The sequence below is a fragment of the Nuphar pumila genome, chromosome 3, assembly GCF_984573655.1.
Source record: "Nuphar pumila chromosome 3, dmNupPumi1.hap1.1, whole genome shotgun sequence".
NCBI classification, from domain to species: Eukaryota; Viridiplantae; Streptophyta; class Magnoliopsida; order Nymphaeales; family Nymphaeaceae; genus Nuphar; species Nuphar pumila.
Window position 1 is genome coordinate 43,135,725 of NC_143251.1, and position 14,252 is coordinate 43,149,976.

The 14,252-nt window shown below is 38.4% G+C and overlaps 1 protein-coding gene across 1 annotated transcript; it reads right to left on the reverse strand.

Annotated features, from left to right (window-relative positions):
* Window positions 1-5,112: 5,112 nt before the first annotated feature.
* FKGP (L-fucokinase/GDP-L-fucose pyrophosphorylase) lies at window positions 5,113-13,925 on the reverse strand. The gene is made up of 7 exons (XM_089999386.1): window positions 13,432-13,925; window positions 11,831-12,116; window positions 9,959-10,329; window positions 8,526-8,652; window positions 7,172-8,188; window positions 6,276-7,003; window positions 5,113-5,695 (listed from the first exon to the last, which is right to left on the reverse strand). The coding sequence occupies exons 1-7, from the start codon at window positions 13,738-13,740 to the stop codon at window positions 5,267-5,269; spliced, it is 3,267 nt and encodes a 1,088-aa protein (XP_089855512.1). The 5' UTR covers window positions 13,741-13,925; the 3' UTR covers window positions 5,113-5,266.
* Window positions 13,926-14,252: the final 327 nt, after the last annotated feature.

The window sequence follows — 14,252 nt, forward strand, 5'->3', positions numbered from 1 at the left end:
TGGTTTGTGCCAATATTGGTGACTATCGACCTTGAAAGCGGTCATTTGTATATATCACTATTTTGGCACCTGTTGAGGATCCATTTTTGCGGAGGATTATCTATGAGGAAGTGTATTGTTCAAGACCAGGTATACTCTCTTGAGTGGTAATTTCGTGTAAGATTGTACATTTTCCAGACCAGGTGACCCAACGTGGATCTTGTTAATATTTAATTAATAGAGTCAGGGTAAATTGTGAGGATTCTCCAAGATTGACGGAGATAGTTTGTCATGAATCAATAGATTTGGCTTTTAGTTGTAACATAATCTAATCGTTATTGATTTTAAAGCTTGATATAATGACATGTTTGTGTCGTTTGTGGGTATAAGGGTCACTCCGTGAGAGATTCTAGACCTTGAATTGAGGTTATGTTGGGGTCTTCTATGAAAAGATGAGGCCATTTTGAGAAATAGGAATACAGAGAGGTTATTCAGGACAAGGAGACTTAGAAATAACAAGAATAACACACAACGACGTGATTTAGTACAGAATTTTGCTATCAAAGAAATCATGTATGAATTTTGTTTAGACCGACTTTTATCTCCAAACTTCTCATAGAAACACATTGTGTTTTGTTTTGATCCTTATATGTTGGAATATATGTTATGAGCTCGCACACATACGTGCATCCTTGTCAATTTCAATTCCCTCATACTACAATCTCTACGAGAATCCTGCAATGGAATTTCGAGGGCGAAATTCTTTTTAGGGGGAGAGTTAAGCTTAGATACATGTGACCATTTAAGAATTTGGAAGAAAAGCCTGTGAAAATATTAGATCGAAGCGAGCGGGTCTTACGATCTAAGGCCATTTCTTTTGTCAAGGTGAGATGGCAACATTATGGCATCAATGAACGCATGTGTGAGCCTGAAGCTAATATACGGAAGAAGTACCATAATCTTTTTGAGTAAAACTTTTATAGGCAATTTCGATGACGAAATTCTTTTAAAGGGGGGTAGGATGTAATAACCCAAAATTTTATGCATTTTGGGTTCGAGATCCGTTACCCGGATCCAAAAGATTATAATTAAAAAGATGTGGATGAGTTGGGTTTGGACCCAAATAGATCCAACCTGTGGATCCACCATCCACTTCAGACCCGGATCCACGTTTCTTGTGGATCCAGCATCCGAGAATCGACTCGGATCTACTTTAGAGTGTATCTGGTACAGCAGCACCGCGGGTCGCAGGACCCGTACCCGGACCGGTTCGATATTTATAAACATTGTGTATAAGAATTGTGCCTGGCACGATTCTTGTAAAGAAAAAAAAAACAGAAATGAAACAAGGAGGAGAGGACCTCGCCTAACCCACCTCGCTTGCCTCCCTCTCGACTCTTCCCTCCCACCTCGTTGGAGCCTTTCTTCTTGCCGGCGGCGATCTTGCGCTTGCTTGCAGAAGCATCGATGCCGAAGAAAGCTGACCACCTGCTGCCGCCGTTGCCAGCGCCCTCCTTCTCACAGCAAGCGAGGAACCGACACCAGAAAACCTTCTCTCGTTGCAACAACCTTCTTCAATCGTCGAAACACATGTAGGATCTTGTATCTTTTTCCTGTCGGTATTGAATGAAACCAGTGTGTGATTAGGGTTACCAATGGAAGGGAACCAAGGGGTTTGACTGTGTTCTGGTTTGCCGGAAAACCCCATGTTGTGGGTTGAGGTTTATTGTATGGTGAATATCGATTTCGGGGGTTCCCTATTTTGGGGTTTCCGGTAAAGGTAACGACGGATTCTAAAGAAAAGGGAGGGGAAATCTTGCTAAACCAAGAATCCCCAAATCAAATTGATTTGGGGGGGGGGGTTCTTCATAAAACCCTAATTCGACAATATCGGTTCACCTCGTTTGGGAGAGGGATTTTTCTTGTCCAATTTTTGGTGTTGATCTTGCATCCGATTCTTGTTTTTTTTTTTTTTTGCGTAAGCATGTAAATCATCTTTACTGGTAACTGTATGTATCTAATCCCATTTGATAAACACAACGTGTCCTGTTAGTACTCTATTTCTTGATCATGGTATTGAAAACCCTAACCCAGATTTGGGGTTTCTTTTTCGATCTTTTCAAAGCTGGTTTTTATAAGACTGTTGTTCAAATGAGATCTGATATTTTCTAAATCATCTTTATATTTGGTGTGATATTTACATACTGGAAATCACATATCTTTAAATAAACTTGTGATCATTTTGTCTTATTGTTGTATGTACTTGGTATGATTATAAGTCATTACGGACCTTACGATTTCATCTATTCGAAACCCCCAAACCCAGGCAGTTTGTTCTTGTTTTGGGGTCAACCGACATATTATATTTATAATATTTAAATGGTAGGCTGCATGTGTAGGTGAACCCTGTTATGCACATTTGAGTTTGTGTTATGATTTTAGTGGTAACCATAGCATGTTGGTATGGAATTTGCTGCTTAGATTAATCTTCATCCGTTTCATTGAGAAATAACTAACATGTTTGATTCTTGTCAGTCCTAAGTGGAGTCTGTTTTAACAATATTTATGTTAAACACCTCTTGGAATATCTCTAAAGCATGTTCATTCAAACATTAAATAACATCCTTATGTTAGATCTGGACAACCAAATGCGTTTGTTTCATGTAGACAACCAGAATCTTATTAATGGGTTTTCTTGATCCAATTTATTCCCTTGATCATATTTATTGTCTTGATCAAATTTGTTTTCTTGATTCTTGCATTTGATTCTATATCATCCACAAAGCTGTGTGAGTCTTGATTCTGTTTTGGGCACCTGAGAAAAAATATATAACTAAACCATGTCTTAGCATTGTGTGCTTTATTGATTGATTAACGAAATGTTTCTATTGTTGTTTGGTAAACATGATAAGTTTGATGCTACTTTTGAATCTTCTAAAATTGTGCCTGAAATGCTATGTCTATCATGTTTTATTCAGCAATTAGCATACTTGCTGGACTGCAAGATTGTGGTACAGATGAGTCAATTCAATCTTAGATTTGTCGTACGGGATTTCAGATCAGTTCACATCCACTGTAGGCCATGATCTATATACCTATTATGATGATTTTCGATTTCATATGAAGTTGTATGCATCCGTATTTCCAAATGTCAAGTTAGTTGACTGTTAGGATGCATATGTAATACGGTTTTAAATGCATGATAAGCTATACATTCGGAGGATTAGTTGCAAAGTTTTAATGCTCAAATGTCTATTTAGTTGCATATTCGCTTATGCCTGTTAAGCTGCAAATGTTCTAATATTCAATAATAGTTTCAATTCTTATGATAAATTCTCTATCCTTTTTCGAAAAAAAAGGAGTGTGACATACAATTGAGATGTTGCGTATTGACACTATTTGTTGCATATATTTAGATTATGGGAATTTTTTTTCTTTTGTTCATTATGAATTGAAATTGTATAATTTGAACTGCTTGTATGCAACCTGTTACCTGTGTTGAGGAATGGGGTTATTATATTGGTTTCACATAAATGATGGTGTGTTTAGTAATATACGGATTTGAGCTTTGCTTAAGAGGGCAATATGAATGAGTTACTCGATGTGGGTATTTGGTTATTGATTTGTGTGCTATGTTAATACGAGTGATGAAAACTTAATAGTAATTGTTGTGTGCTTGATTGGTTTAAAAGCACCAGAGCACTCTGAGTGGAATTAAGAAACCAATGTGGAAAAAGGATATGGATGGTTTATACACCTGGGTAAAATGACTAAGGTTGGGATCTACTGCTATGGCAGTAGAAGGAAGTTGGGAAATGCCCTGAACTTCGAAAAAAAATGATTAACTAACGAAACCAGTTTTTGAGGCTTACCTTGGAGAGGGTAGTTGGTACAAAACTTCGAGGAGTTGTGTTGTGTTTCGAGCGTGAAGCGGCTCGTTGGTCCCCATCCTCGGAGTTAGGGACCAGAACTACCTATGTGTCCTAGGTGGTAGTTTCACATCTTCTGCAGAAGTTAGGGATGCATCATGTCTTGAGTTGAGCCCTTGAGAGATTCTCTCGGCTATTAGTTGTTCCTTTGAGGATTCAGTCTCAGTTAGAATGTTCGGGTTAATAAAATACTCTTGAATAATATACCCTCGAACGTTCTCTTCTAAGATGGTCACTTGTGCCCGTGCGTACCCGCGGGGTAAGATAATTTAAACACAATTTAGTGAAATTAGGTATCACAGTGAGTGAAAATACTGGAGGTATTGTGTTTATGTTCTTTAATATGCTTTATATTCTGAGCTTGTGACGATATAAAATTGTGAAATGTGTAGATATGAGGTAGTTGAACAACTATATGAGAGTTGTACATGTTAATGCTATGATTGTTGCAATACACATCTCATTTACTGATTAATTTTACACTTTGTTATTATTATGATTGTTGCATACCACACCTCTTTTGTTTATTAATGTTGCACACTATACTTGTTCAGTTATAGTTGTTGTATAACTATTTTACATATTCATGTATATGAATGTTGGTTTCGTTTGCATAAACTGCTTACTTGTTTAGACAGATGTTGAGATTCACCTTTGACACCCACATCACATGCTAGATTCATGATCTACCTGCATTTAGAGTTACAGTTTTCCTACTTAGACGTGGTAGTCTAATTCCTATAATTTTTACCATTTTTCAGATAAACGAGTAGACTTATGAGCGGTTGCGGGATGAGACATTGGATCACGATTGTTGATTTACTGTTTCAGTGATTCCTTAGGTTGATGGTAAGTTAAATGTTCATACCATAATGAAATGAAATACCTGTGTTGAGTTTTCCCTCAAATGTAATGTTCTGAAATGCTTAACCCTATATTGGTTATCCTTTCCGGTATTACAAAAAAAAAATCACAAAAATTTGGGTTAAAGATTTCGGGGCATTACAGTATTAGTCTAAAGGGATACCATTAGATCAAACATGTGTGTGTGCACGCTGGCTCAGCTTGATGCTGAACTTTCCAACCTTTGATATAGGTTTATTGCCATCCCTGGAATCTACTTCCTGATCCTGTGAAGAATTGCACAAAGTGTTGCAGAATATCCCTTGTCATGATAAATACTGATCCAAACAACTGCTTGTATAGCCAGAAGATTTTGCTTAAATTTATTATAGTGTAGTCATTTATGTACATAAGATAACATTGAACATGTTAACTCCATGTTTTGGTTGCTGTAATTACATAATGAATACAGCATTACAATATCAAGACCCAACTCATAAATAATAGACTGGTTTTCAGCCAAGTAATGATGTAAATTTGTCACCTTCAGAGCCATCAAAATAAATTTTCCAGTTGAACACTTTCACGTTTAAATTTGACACTTCAAGTATTCTCCTCAATTCCATTGCATGGTCCTTGTCCTGCGCTAACAGCAGTGCAAACCCACCACCACCAGCACCAACAAGCTTATAGCCACAGCAGAATTTTTCGGCCAACCTGAAGAGGTTATCCACCTCAATATTACTGCAGTAGGGGTCTAGCTCCTGATGCAGTCTCCAGGCCTCCAGCATTATAGCTCCCACTTCGTCTATGTCACCATTCATGAATGCTTCTTGACCGATCTTCGCAAGTTCAGCAAGACGCTTGATGCTAGATATCAAAAGGCTATCGTGTTGGAGATATCGAGTGACTACCTTTTGCAGAACTTGTTTAGCTAGTCTGACCTGCTCAAGGCACCATAGTAAATTATGAAGATAAGGAACAGTGAAAATCACTGTTGGATAGATCTCACAATTTGTAGTAAATGGGGCATGGAAATCCATGCAAACAAAGTTTTGAAGATTGATTTTTAAAAATAGATTAATGACACGTTGGCAAATAAAAGTGTATAAATACAAACTAAAAGTATCCAACACTACAAGCCACTGTACAGGAATCTCTTGCACAAAGAAGACATCTTCAAAAAAAATGAAAGGCTAATTCATTGTTACAAGCAATTCAACAGGCAATAAAAGGGGGAAAACGACAGAAACCATGCCTATATAAGGTTTTCCATATGTCTACTTTAAACCAAAATGGTTCCAGGCAAGAAGAGTCTCTCTCTCTCTCTACTTTAAACCAAAATGGTTCCAGGCAAGAAAAGTCTCTCTCTCTCTCTCTTTTAACTAACATTTGGGTGGTTACCTGCTCTGTTGAGAGTATACATGATTTTCATCATCACAAATGGTTAGTCATAGAATTTAAGCAACTCTGTAAAAGAACATAAAAACATGCTACGAGTATCAAAACAACCAAATTACTTACTTGCCCCGTGAATACAACTAATAGACGCTGCTCCAACTCCTCTACTAAATGAGATGATGCAGCCAGAGGTATCACATGTAGCTTCAGTGGCTTCCCTGGGAAACTTGATGTACATTTGATACCAGGATATAAGCCGCCTATCTGATCCTGCCAACCTCCACCTGTGCCCATGAGCTGCTCTAGAACAAGAACAAGTCTCGCAACATTTTCATTGCTTGTATCTTCATTCATTATTTGGAGAAGACCTTTGACAACAGCTGCTGCTAATATACTTGAAGTACCTAAACCACTGCCGCGAGGGACACTAGCCCAAGTAGTAATTCTGAGTCCTGCTGACATGAGGTCACTTCGAGCAAAACCAGTCACAAGCAGTGCAGATTTCACGAGACGAAAAGGATCTTCTTTATCAAATGGTGTGGAAATGGATGCTGCATCCTCAATGAATACTTGATTAGCAGCATCATCGTTTATACATATTCCCCTAGTTGCCACTGTTTCTATTTCTGCACCAACTGGGAGAGAATCCTCCAGAATTATTGCCATGTTCAGAACACAACCCAAACGCTCTAGGCTCCATGGTGGAGTGTCGCTCCATCCACCAACAAAGTCTACACGTACTGGTAACTCAACTTTAACTTTGCACAAACAGAAAGGATTTGTTTTACAATGGGAATTGTAATTTCCATCATGTACTGATGAAGGCACACGGAATGTGTCCAAGAGATGATCTAAAAACAAAAAGAACGCAAGCAAACAAGAAAATTAGTTGGCACAGATGCTGCTCCTAGAGAGAAAGGACAAGATGACCATTAACATTCAGGAAAAAAACAGAAAAGAAAAAGATAAAAAGACATCCTTTGCCACTCAAAAAAAGAAAAAAAAAACATATCAACTACCTTCAAGATCAAACTTTACAGCTGAAGCAGTTTCATCAGCGACTGCCATCCAAACTCTCTGTTCCATTGTGTTTGCTTTTGTTTCATCCTTGCATGTCTTAAGCAAGTCAACCTGCACCTGATATATTCTACTTAAAGGAAGAATCCTGGAGTTCCTGTCCTGAAACTTACAACACAGATCAAGAAAATCTCTGCAAATGCTAAGCCCAGTTTTCTCATTCTGCAAAATTTCTGCACATAGTTGGGACAAGTTGCGCCCAAGTAGACCATATTTAATACAAGCCTTGGCAATCCCAGCTGCAATATCTGATTGATGATTGCTAGAGTCCATGCAAAGATGTTTAAAGTCAACTGATTTATGCATTTCCTCTAGACTGACACGGTAGGATCTCTTCCAAATGGATAGCATATGCTCATTATTATGGGAGTTCAAGCCCATAAGCCACATGGCCAATCTAAGCATTTCAGGAGACGGCATGACAGGAAAAATCTTTGCATTCCATAAGCACATCTCTTGAGTATTCAGAGTACTCCACAATTCACCTTCCTGGATGCCACTATCATGTAATAACTTCTTCCATGGTTTACCACAAAAAGTTCCATCTCTAGCCAGCGAATTTTTTGGATTATCATGGAGTCCACAGAAAATTATTACTTTTTCTGACCGTCCCACAAGGGGTACTTCCCAAAGACAATGGCGATCTGGTAGTATAAAAGGGGAGATATCATCAATTGATTCATTTGCCATCCTTTTTTCGATATGAACCCCAACAACAACACATCTTGAACCTATCTGCACTCCACCTGAAAGTGATGAATCATAAACCAAGGAGTCCTCCCCTATTGAAACCCCAGCAGCAATTTGGCTTGAAAGAATAACAGCGGATGTGGAAATATCAGATACTGTGGTTGCTGGTATGGAACACAAATGTCTGCGCCCCACATACCTTGTATGAGCCTCATCTAAATGATCAAGAACCTCACTAGAGGTTCCAAAATGTAGAAATGAAAGGTCATCTGTGATAAAAATACATTCCTTGTAAGTAAAATTCCATGTTCAGTTACTTGAAAATGTGGAAAAAAAAAGTAACAGAAAACCAATCATGACAATCAACTTTATAAACCAAGCAACTTACACATGCAATTGGTGCAGCAACTAATTGTGATTACAATAGACAGACATATTTTGCAAGGTTAAATAATGAAAATCATGAAAGGACCTCCAATACCCTAATTGTGAAACTAAGAGTCAGTAGAGTAATGGGTAAATGCTAAATTGTGTGTTCATTACAACCATTTCAGTATTAAGCCTCAGTAACACAATATTATGTCCACTAGAACAACCATGACGTACATGCACAATAGCTGAACAGCTTCTGATCTCCCAAGCCATTAATCAGTTCTTTTCCCAAAGGACGACACTTCAACCATTCATGTCTGGCAGGTACCCAGGCTGCAACTAATTCCTCATACAGACTCATCTGCATAATTCCCAAAGAAACCCAGAGAAGTGTAAAAGGTAAATGAAGAATATCCATAAACTTGTCTACAAAAAATAACTTCTAAAAATCCATAAATAATTCATAGTCTGGAAGAGAACATGAATATGAGAGCTTTTCAGAGACCTACATCTTGAATAAAATGTGCATATATATCATAAACACCACAAGACCAGAGAATGGATAGCACAAGTTCCTAAGCCAGTACCACACTAGAAGATTCATTTGTAAGAGAGATATGCTTTACCATGTTGACATATTTCACTTTATACTATGATCAAAAGGAAACTTGTATGCACAATCAGATTAAGAATACTCAGCCAAAAAACATATGGCACTTCTAGTTGTTCACTGTAAGAAATATTTTCTTTCAGCATGTGGTTGAGAGGCAGCACTTTACCATTGATGAGGGATGTTAAACAGATTATGTACCCCTATTTGCCTTAAGCAAATGATTTAGTTGTACAAGGAAGCAATGCACCTAATAGCCAAGACCTTAGAAAGTGATAAATTCCACACTATGTCACACGGACTCGGCTCCAAGGTCGCCGCACCCGCGTTGACACGCACCGACACGGGTGCGGACACGGGTGCGGCTCGGACTCGGTCAACCCGACCCTGGGTGTGGTCAACGCATCCAGGGTCATTTTGGTCCATTTTTTGGAAAAAAAAATTTGAATTTTTTTTTTTATTTTCTGGGCTACAGCTGTAAGGAAAAAAACCCATCACAACTAAAAAACCTGTACACTTTCAAGTTTTAAGTACAGAATGGGCACAACTCAAGTTTTTGTGGTGTTTTCCTGTATGAAGAAAGTGAATTATTACAGTGTATGAAGAAAGTGCCCAAAAGTGAATTATTCCTGTATGAAGAAAGTGTACAGAATGCCTTCACAACTCATCACCTGTCCCCTAATGGGCACAACTTTGACCAAGTCTTATATATATATATATATTTTAATATATATATAGTCGAGTCCCCGTGTCCAAAATTTTTGAAATTGCGCCGCACCCGTGTCGCACCCGCACCCATGTGACATAGATTCCACAAGACATTGTTTAAAAAGAAAGGATCAACCCTCAATAGTCATATTCTAATTGGGCATGACAACCATCATTTAGATACCCATGAACCATAAAAAAGAATCACTGGTTAAACAGAAATTTTCAAATTAATCATGGCATTATCAGTTCTATACATAGCATAAAGGCAACATAGGATGAAAGCAAATAAGAATCCACCATGGCATATTGGTTATTATGTCCGATCAGTATCACTGAAGTAACTTGCCTCCTTTCTGCTTCTCAAAAGCTCCTTAACCATTGATTCACTTGAACTTGAAAGTCTGAGAAGGTTTGCCCATGCCTTACCCCTAACAGAAATTATTCCTGTATCAAGCAAAGCCCTACCATCATTTCGAATTGCCTGCTTATCTGCAAGCTCTTTTATACTAGGTTTCTGTAGGAGATCCTCAACCAATTTCAGCTCTCTCCCAGAAGCAGAATTTAGAATTTCGCTAGCAGATACCACAATGACACCATGGTTTGAAGCAACATCTAGGGTGATTGGAACCGTAATAATGCAGGATGCATCATCAGGAAGAACCATCGTGGAGGTATCAAAGCAAGGAAGAACATCTCCTGTCATAATGAAGAGGCCACCTGCAAAAACAAACACCTTTACTTAATTTAAGATGATCAACAAAATTCTTATAGAGAAAAGAGAACAACAAACTATTGAAGACAAAAGGCCAAGGATCAAGTACAAGCAACAAAAAGCTAATAGCTACCAAGAGCAGCTATCTGTTATATATATATATATATATATGTGTGTGTGTGTGTGTGTGTGTGTGTGTGTGTGTGTGTGTGTGTGTGCCAAGGATCAAGTACAAGCAACAAAAAGCTAATAGCTACCAAGAGCAGCTATCTGTTATATATATATATATATGTGTGTGTGTGTGTGTGTGTGTGTGTGTGTGTATTACTTTCTCTTCATAGTTTATGAATTAGGACTTTTATGTAATTTTGCATTTTTATTGTTTATTTTATTTGTAATAGGTCTGTGCATTAGGGGCATATTTTATTTTATTTTCTAGCCATTGGGACTATCCCAACGGCTAGTTGAGCTAGCCCTTCCCCTCTCTTCTTTGTGTTTGTGTGTGTGTAAGAGAGGGGGACCGTCCAACCAAAGGAATGTCCAAAATCTACAACTCATGATAATCGATGGTGTTCCTTCTCTAACAATCGAGTTTTCATCGATCGAACTTTTATTGGATTTTTATCATTAATTTAGTGAGCGACATGTTTTGGATTAAAAAATTTAGATGTTTAGATGCATTTTTGAAAGTGCTAAAAATCAACGACCCACAATACTTTGAATTGTAAAGTTTTAAATGCATTGTGAGCCATCGATTTTTCACATTTCAAAAAACATGTCTATATGTCGTAAAGTCTTCATGTAAAGCATATTTCTTACTAAATAAATTATAAAAAACCAATATATGAGGTCTGATCAATGAGATGCTCAAGCATTGGAGAAGGGGAATCATTCGATTATCGTTGATTGTGGATTTTGAATCTTCCTTTGATTGGGCGGTCCCCCTTCCCTATATATATGTGGGACTCTTCCCATATTAAATCAATGCTTCTCTTAGCATTTTTCTATTTAATGAAATATTATTTTTTATGTTGTAAGTTTCCCTTTGTGGCTTGTATGCCCTTGTGCTCTTGTATTTTCCCATAGTGGACTTTGTATTGTGCTTTTAGTGGCTTTGTGAGTGTGCCTTGTCCCATTACACTATCCAGCATCAGAATTGGAGCCAAAACATCCTTTATTGATTTACATTAGATGATGAACAGCACTTATGCAAGAATAGGAGAAGGTTAGGTTGGTACAAGTTGCATTATCTTAGGCCAGGGGTTTTCAAATTCACAGCTACAGGGACTAACACCTCACTTTAAAACAAAAAGCAATTTCTTGATGGATGTTTACAGAAGCAATTTAACAAAGTAAACTCAAATGACCATATATATAATGAGTTTGTGTACTCTTTCATTTATGATAGAAGGACCTGCTTCAGAAGCAATGTATATAATATTCATGTGTGCACATCTGCTCTCTAATCCAACACCAATAAAAAATAGGATATAAGGGAACAGTAACCTTGTTTCTCAAATGCTTGAATTGCACCAGAGGAAACTGCAAGTATATGGTCAAAAAGCAGGGGAACTGGTCCATCTGGATCATCTGCAGCTAAATATGGAAGGGGTAGGAAAACTTTCCCCATGGGATTTGCCCATGGAACCCTCTTAGAGTCACCACCAGCATGAAGCAGTAGTATATGCATTTTGACCATTAAGTTCAAAACCACTGATCCATCTGTTACTTCATCATCAACCCTGTCATGTAGTGGGAAAGATTGTAAAAACCCATTTTCATCATGTGATACCTGCATATGATAGATTATAGATACTGTCAAGCACTAAAAAGTAAACAGACGTACAAGGACAGCTAGAGTCTACACAGAACATTATTAAGATCCAGATGACCTCAATCATATGTGAATCATGGAAAACTCTGTTATACAGATGTCCACTTATTCAACTTGGTACCATCCAAGCACATCAGAAACAATCACCCAATAATGGGAAGTTAAACATAACAGATATTATTTACATGTGCAGAATTTCATAAAGAAAGTCTTGTAACAACAACAGATATGCAAGGAGAATTAAACAACAAGCCTCGTCTTCAAAACACAATGAGAGGAGAGGCTAAACATGAAGTCACATCAAGATACTTTTTTCCTTTATCAGCACAAAGTTTTTTCCTAAATCCCCTCTTCCTATGCTATTACTTAGTGCAAACGCTTTTGCCACTTGTTCTGCAACCAAGATTGCGTTGTACGAAAAAAGTCTCTTACACCACATATGTAAATCATGGTGCCATTCACCATCCTATATTAAACTCCTTGTCATCAGCAATTTCTATATTGATGTAGCCAAATGATCAGGTCCAATAAATCTGAAATTTGAAATTACATAATGATTCTTCAAAATTTATGAATACTTGGAACTCAAGGTCAGGATTTCCCCAGCAAGGAAAAATCCGATGATAAATTAAAATATTCGGTTTTACACGAAAAATCTCTGCAAATATAAATTAAGAGCAAATAAAATATAAAGGAAAAAAGTATAAATAACTTAGAAAGTGTTTATATATCATGTTCATATTGTGATGAGAATATTGCAATATTTTCTAACTACATTGTCTTCACAAAATCGTGATATTTTCAGAATTTCATGGAAAAATTACAATATTTTCAAATTATCACAAAAAATTGTTACGTAGCTTGGAATTTGAAAAACTGACACAAAATGTTACTTCCTTTATCCTCTTTTCTAATCTTTTTTTGTCTTTTCTTTTCTTTTTTCACTTATTCTTTCCAGGTTGATGGAAAACCCGGCATAATGGTTGTCAGGGTAAAGCAGACACCATTTCCCATACTCTGAGTGACCACGGCTGCCTCTACATATATTAAAAATGGAATGTGTACAGGAGTAGAAATACGAGTTTGCATTTAAGAATTTTACACAGATTAGAGGGAGTATAAGCAAGATTTGCATCAATGGTACAATAATGATAATTCTCCACGCCAATGATATGCTAGCCCAAGGGTTTTGGATTCAGAAAACGATACCAACTCAAAAAACCAACTAATCACCGACAAATTTCTAGGGCAAACCGGGGGATCGAAGCCGTACCTGAGCCAAGCGGGCGGCGAGAGCGCGGAGGGCGTTGAGGGTGGCGGCTCCGGAGCCGATGCGGGCGCCGTGGGGATCGGGCACGGCGATGGTGAGGGTGGAGTCCTGGATGCGGCCCATGCGCTTGGCCCGCTGCAGATGCCACTCGTAGAGCTGGGCCTGCTCGGGGCTGGCGGCCGTGAGGACGATGGCGTCCCATGTGGGAACCCTAGAAGGGTGGCGCACCGACAGCCTCAGCCGGTACCACGACCTCCTCAGCACCTCCATCGGCGACTCCCTCCGCCCCACCTCCCTCTTCCTCGCTTCCATCGCACCACCGCTCTCCGTCTATCTGAACCAGCGCCACCGTCGGCAGTGTCGGACTTCCGCCCCACCGACACCGTTTGCTCTCCCTCGTTCGTCAGAGCTGAGAGGCTCCAAACGTGAAATGTCAACTTCCCGCGTTGTTTTTCTTTCCTTTCGTTTTTTATTGCTAATCTCTGGATTTTTACCGCAATTTCTGCGTTGGTCCTAGCCTCGGAGTTTCATGCTATCGGGACAATGACCCTAGGTAGGATAGGCTGAGCCTACGCGACCATGTCTTCCTGCCGGGGGCAGTTTCTTTGGGTTGTAAATCGAAAAAAAGCTCTTATGAGAACCAAAAGCGTTAGAGAAGAAGCCTGTGTGACGTTGAAAAAAGTTTATGTTTTGCAATCACCATTAAGTAATAAGGCTTATGTTTCTAAATGACCCTGCCCTTCATCAAAACGGAGAATATGGATAATTACTAGGTCAGCCTTTCATTCATTTGGTGACCTATATGATCTTCTTATCAGTCAAGA

Coding starts and splice junctions, on each gene's coding strand:
- FKGP (XM_089999386.1), bottom strand. CDS start 13,740: ATGGAAGCGAGGAAGAGGGAGGTGGGGCGGAGGGAGTCGCCGATGGAG. Junction 8,189..8,525: donor GCTGTTCAGCTATTGTGCAT/GTACGTCATGGT, acceptor TTTTTATCACAG/ATGACCTTTCATTTCTACAT. Junction 7,004..7,171: donor TGTAAAGTTTGATCTTGAAG/GTAGTTGATATG, acceptor TTTTGTTTTTAG/ATCATCTCTTGGACACATTC.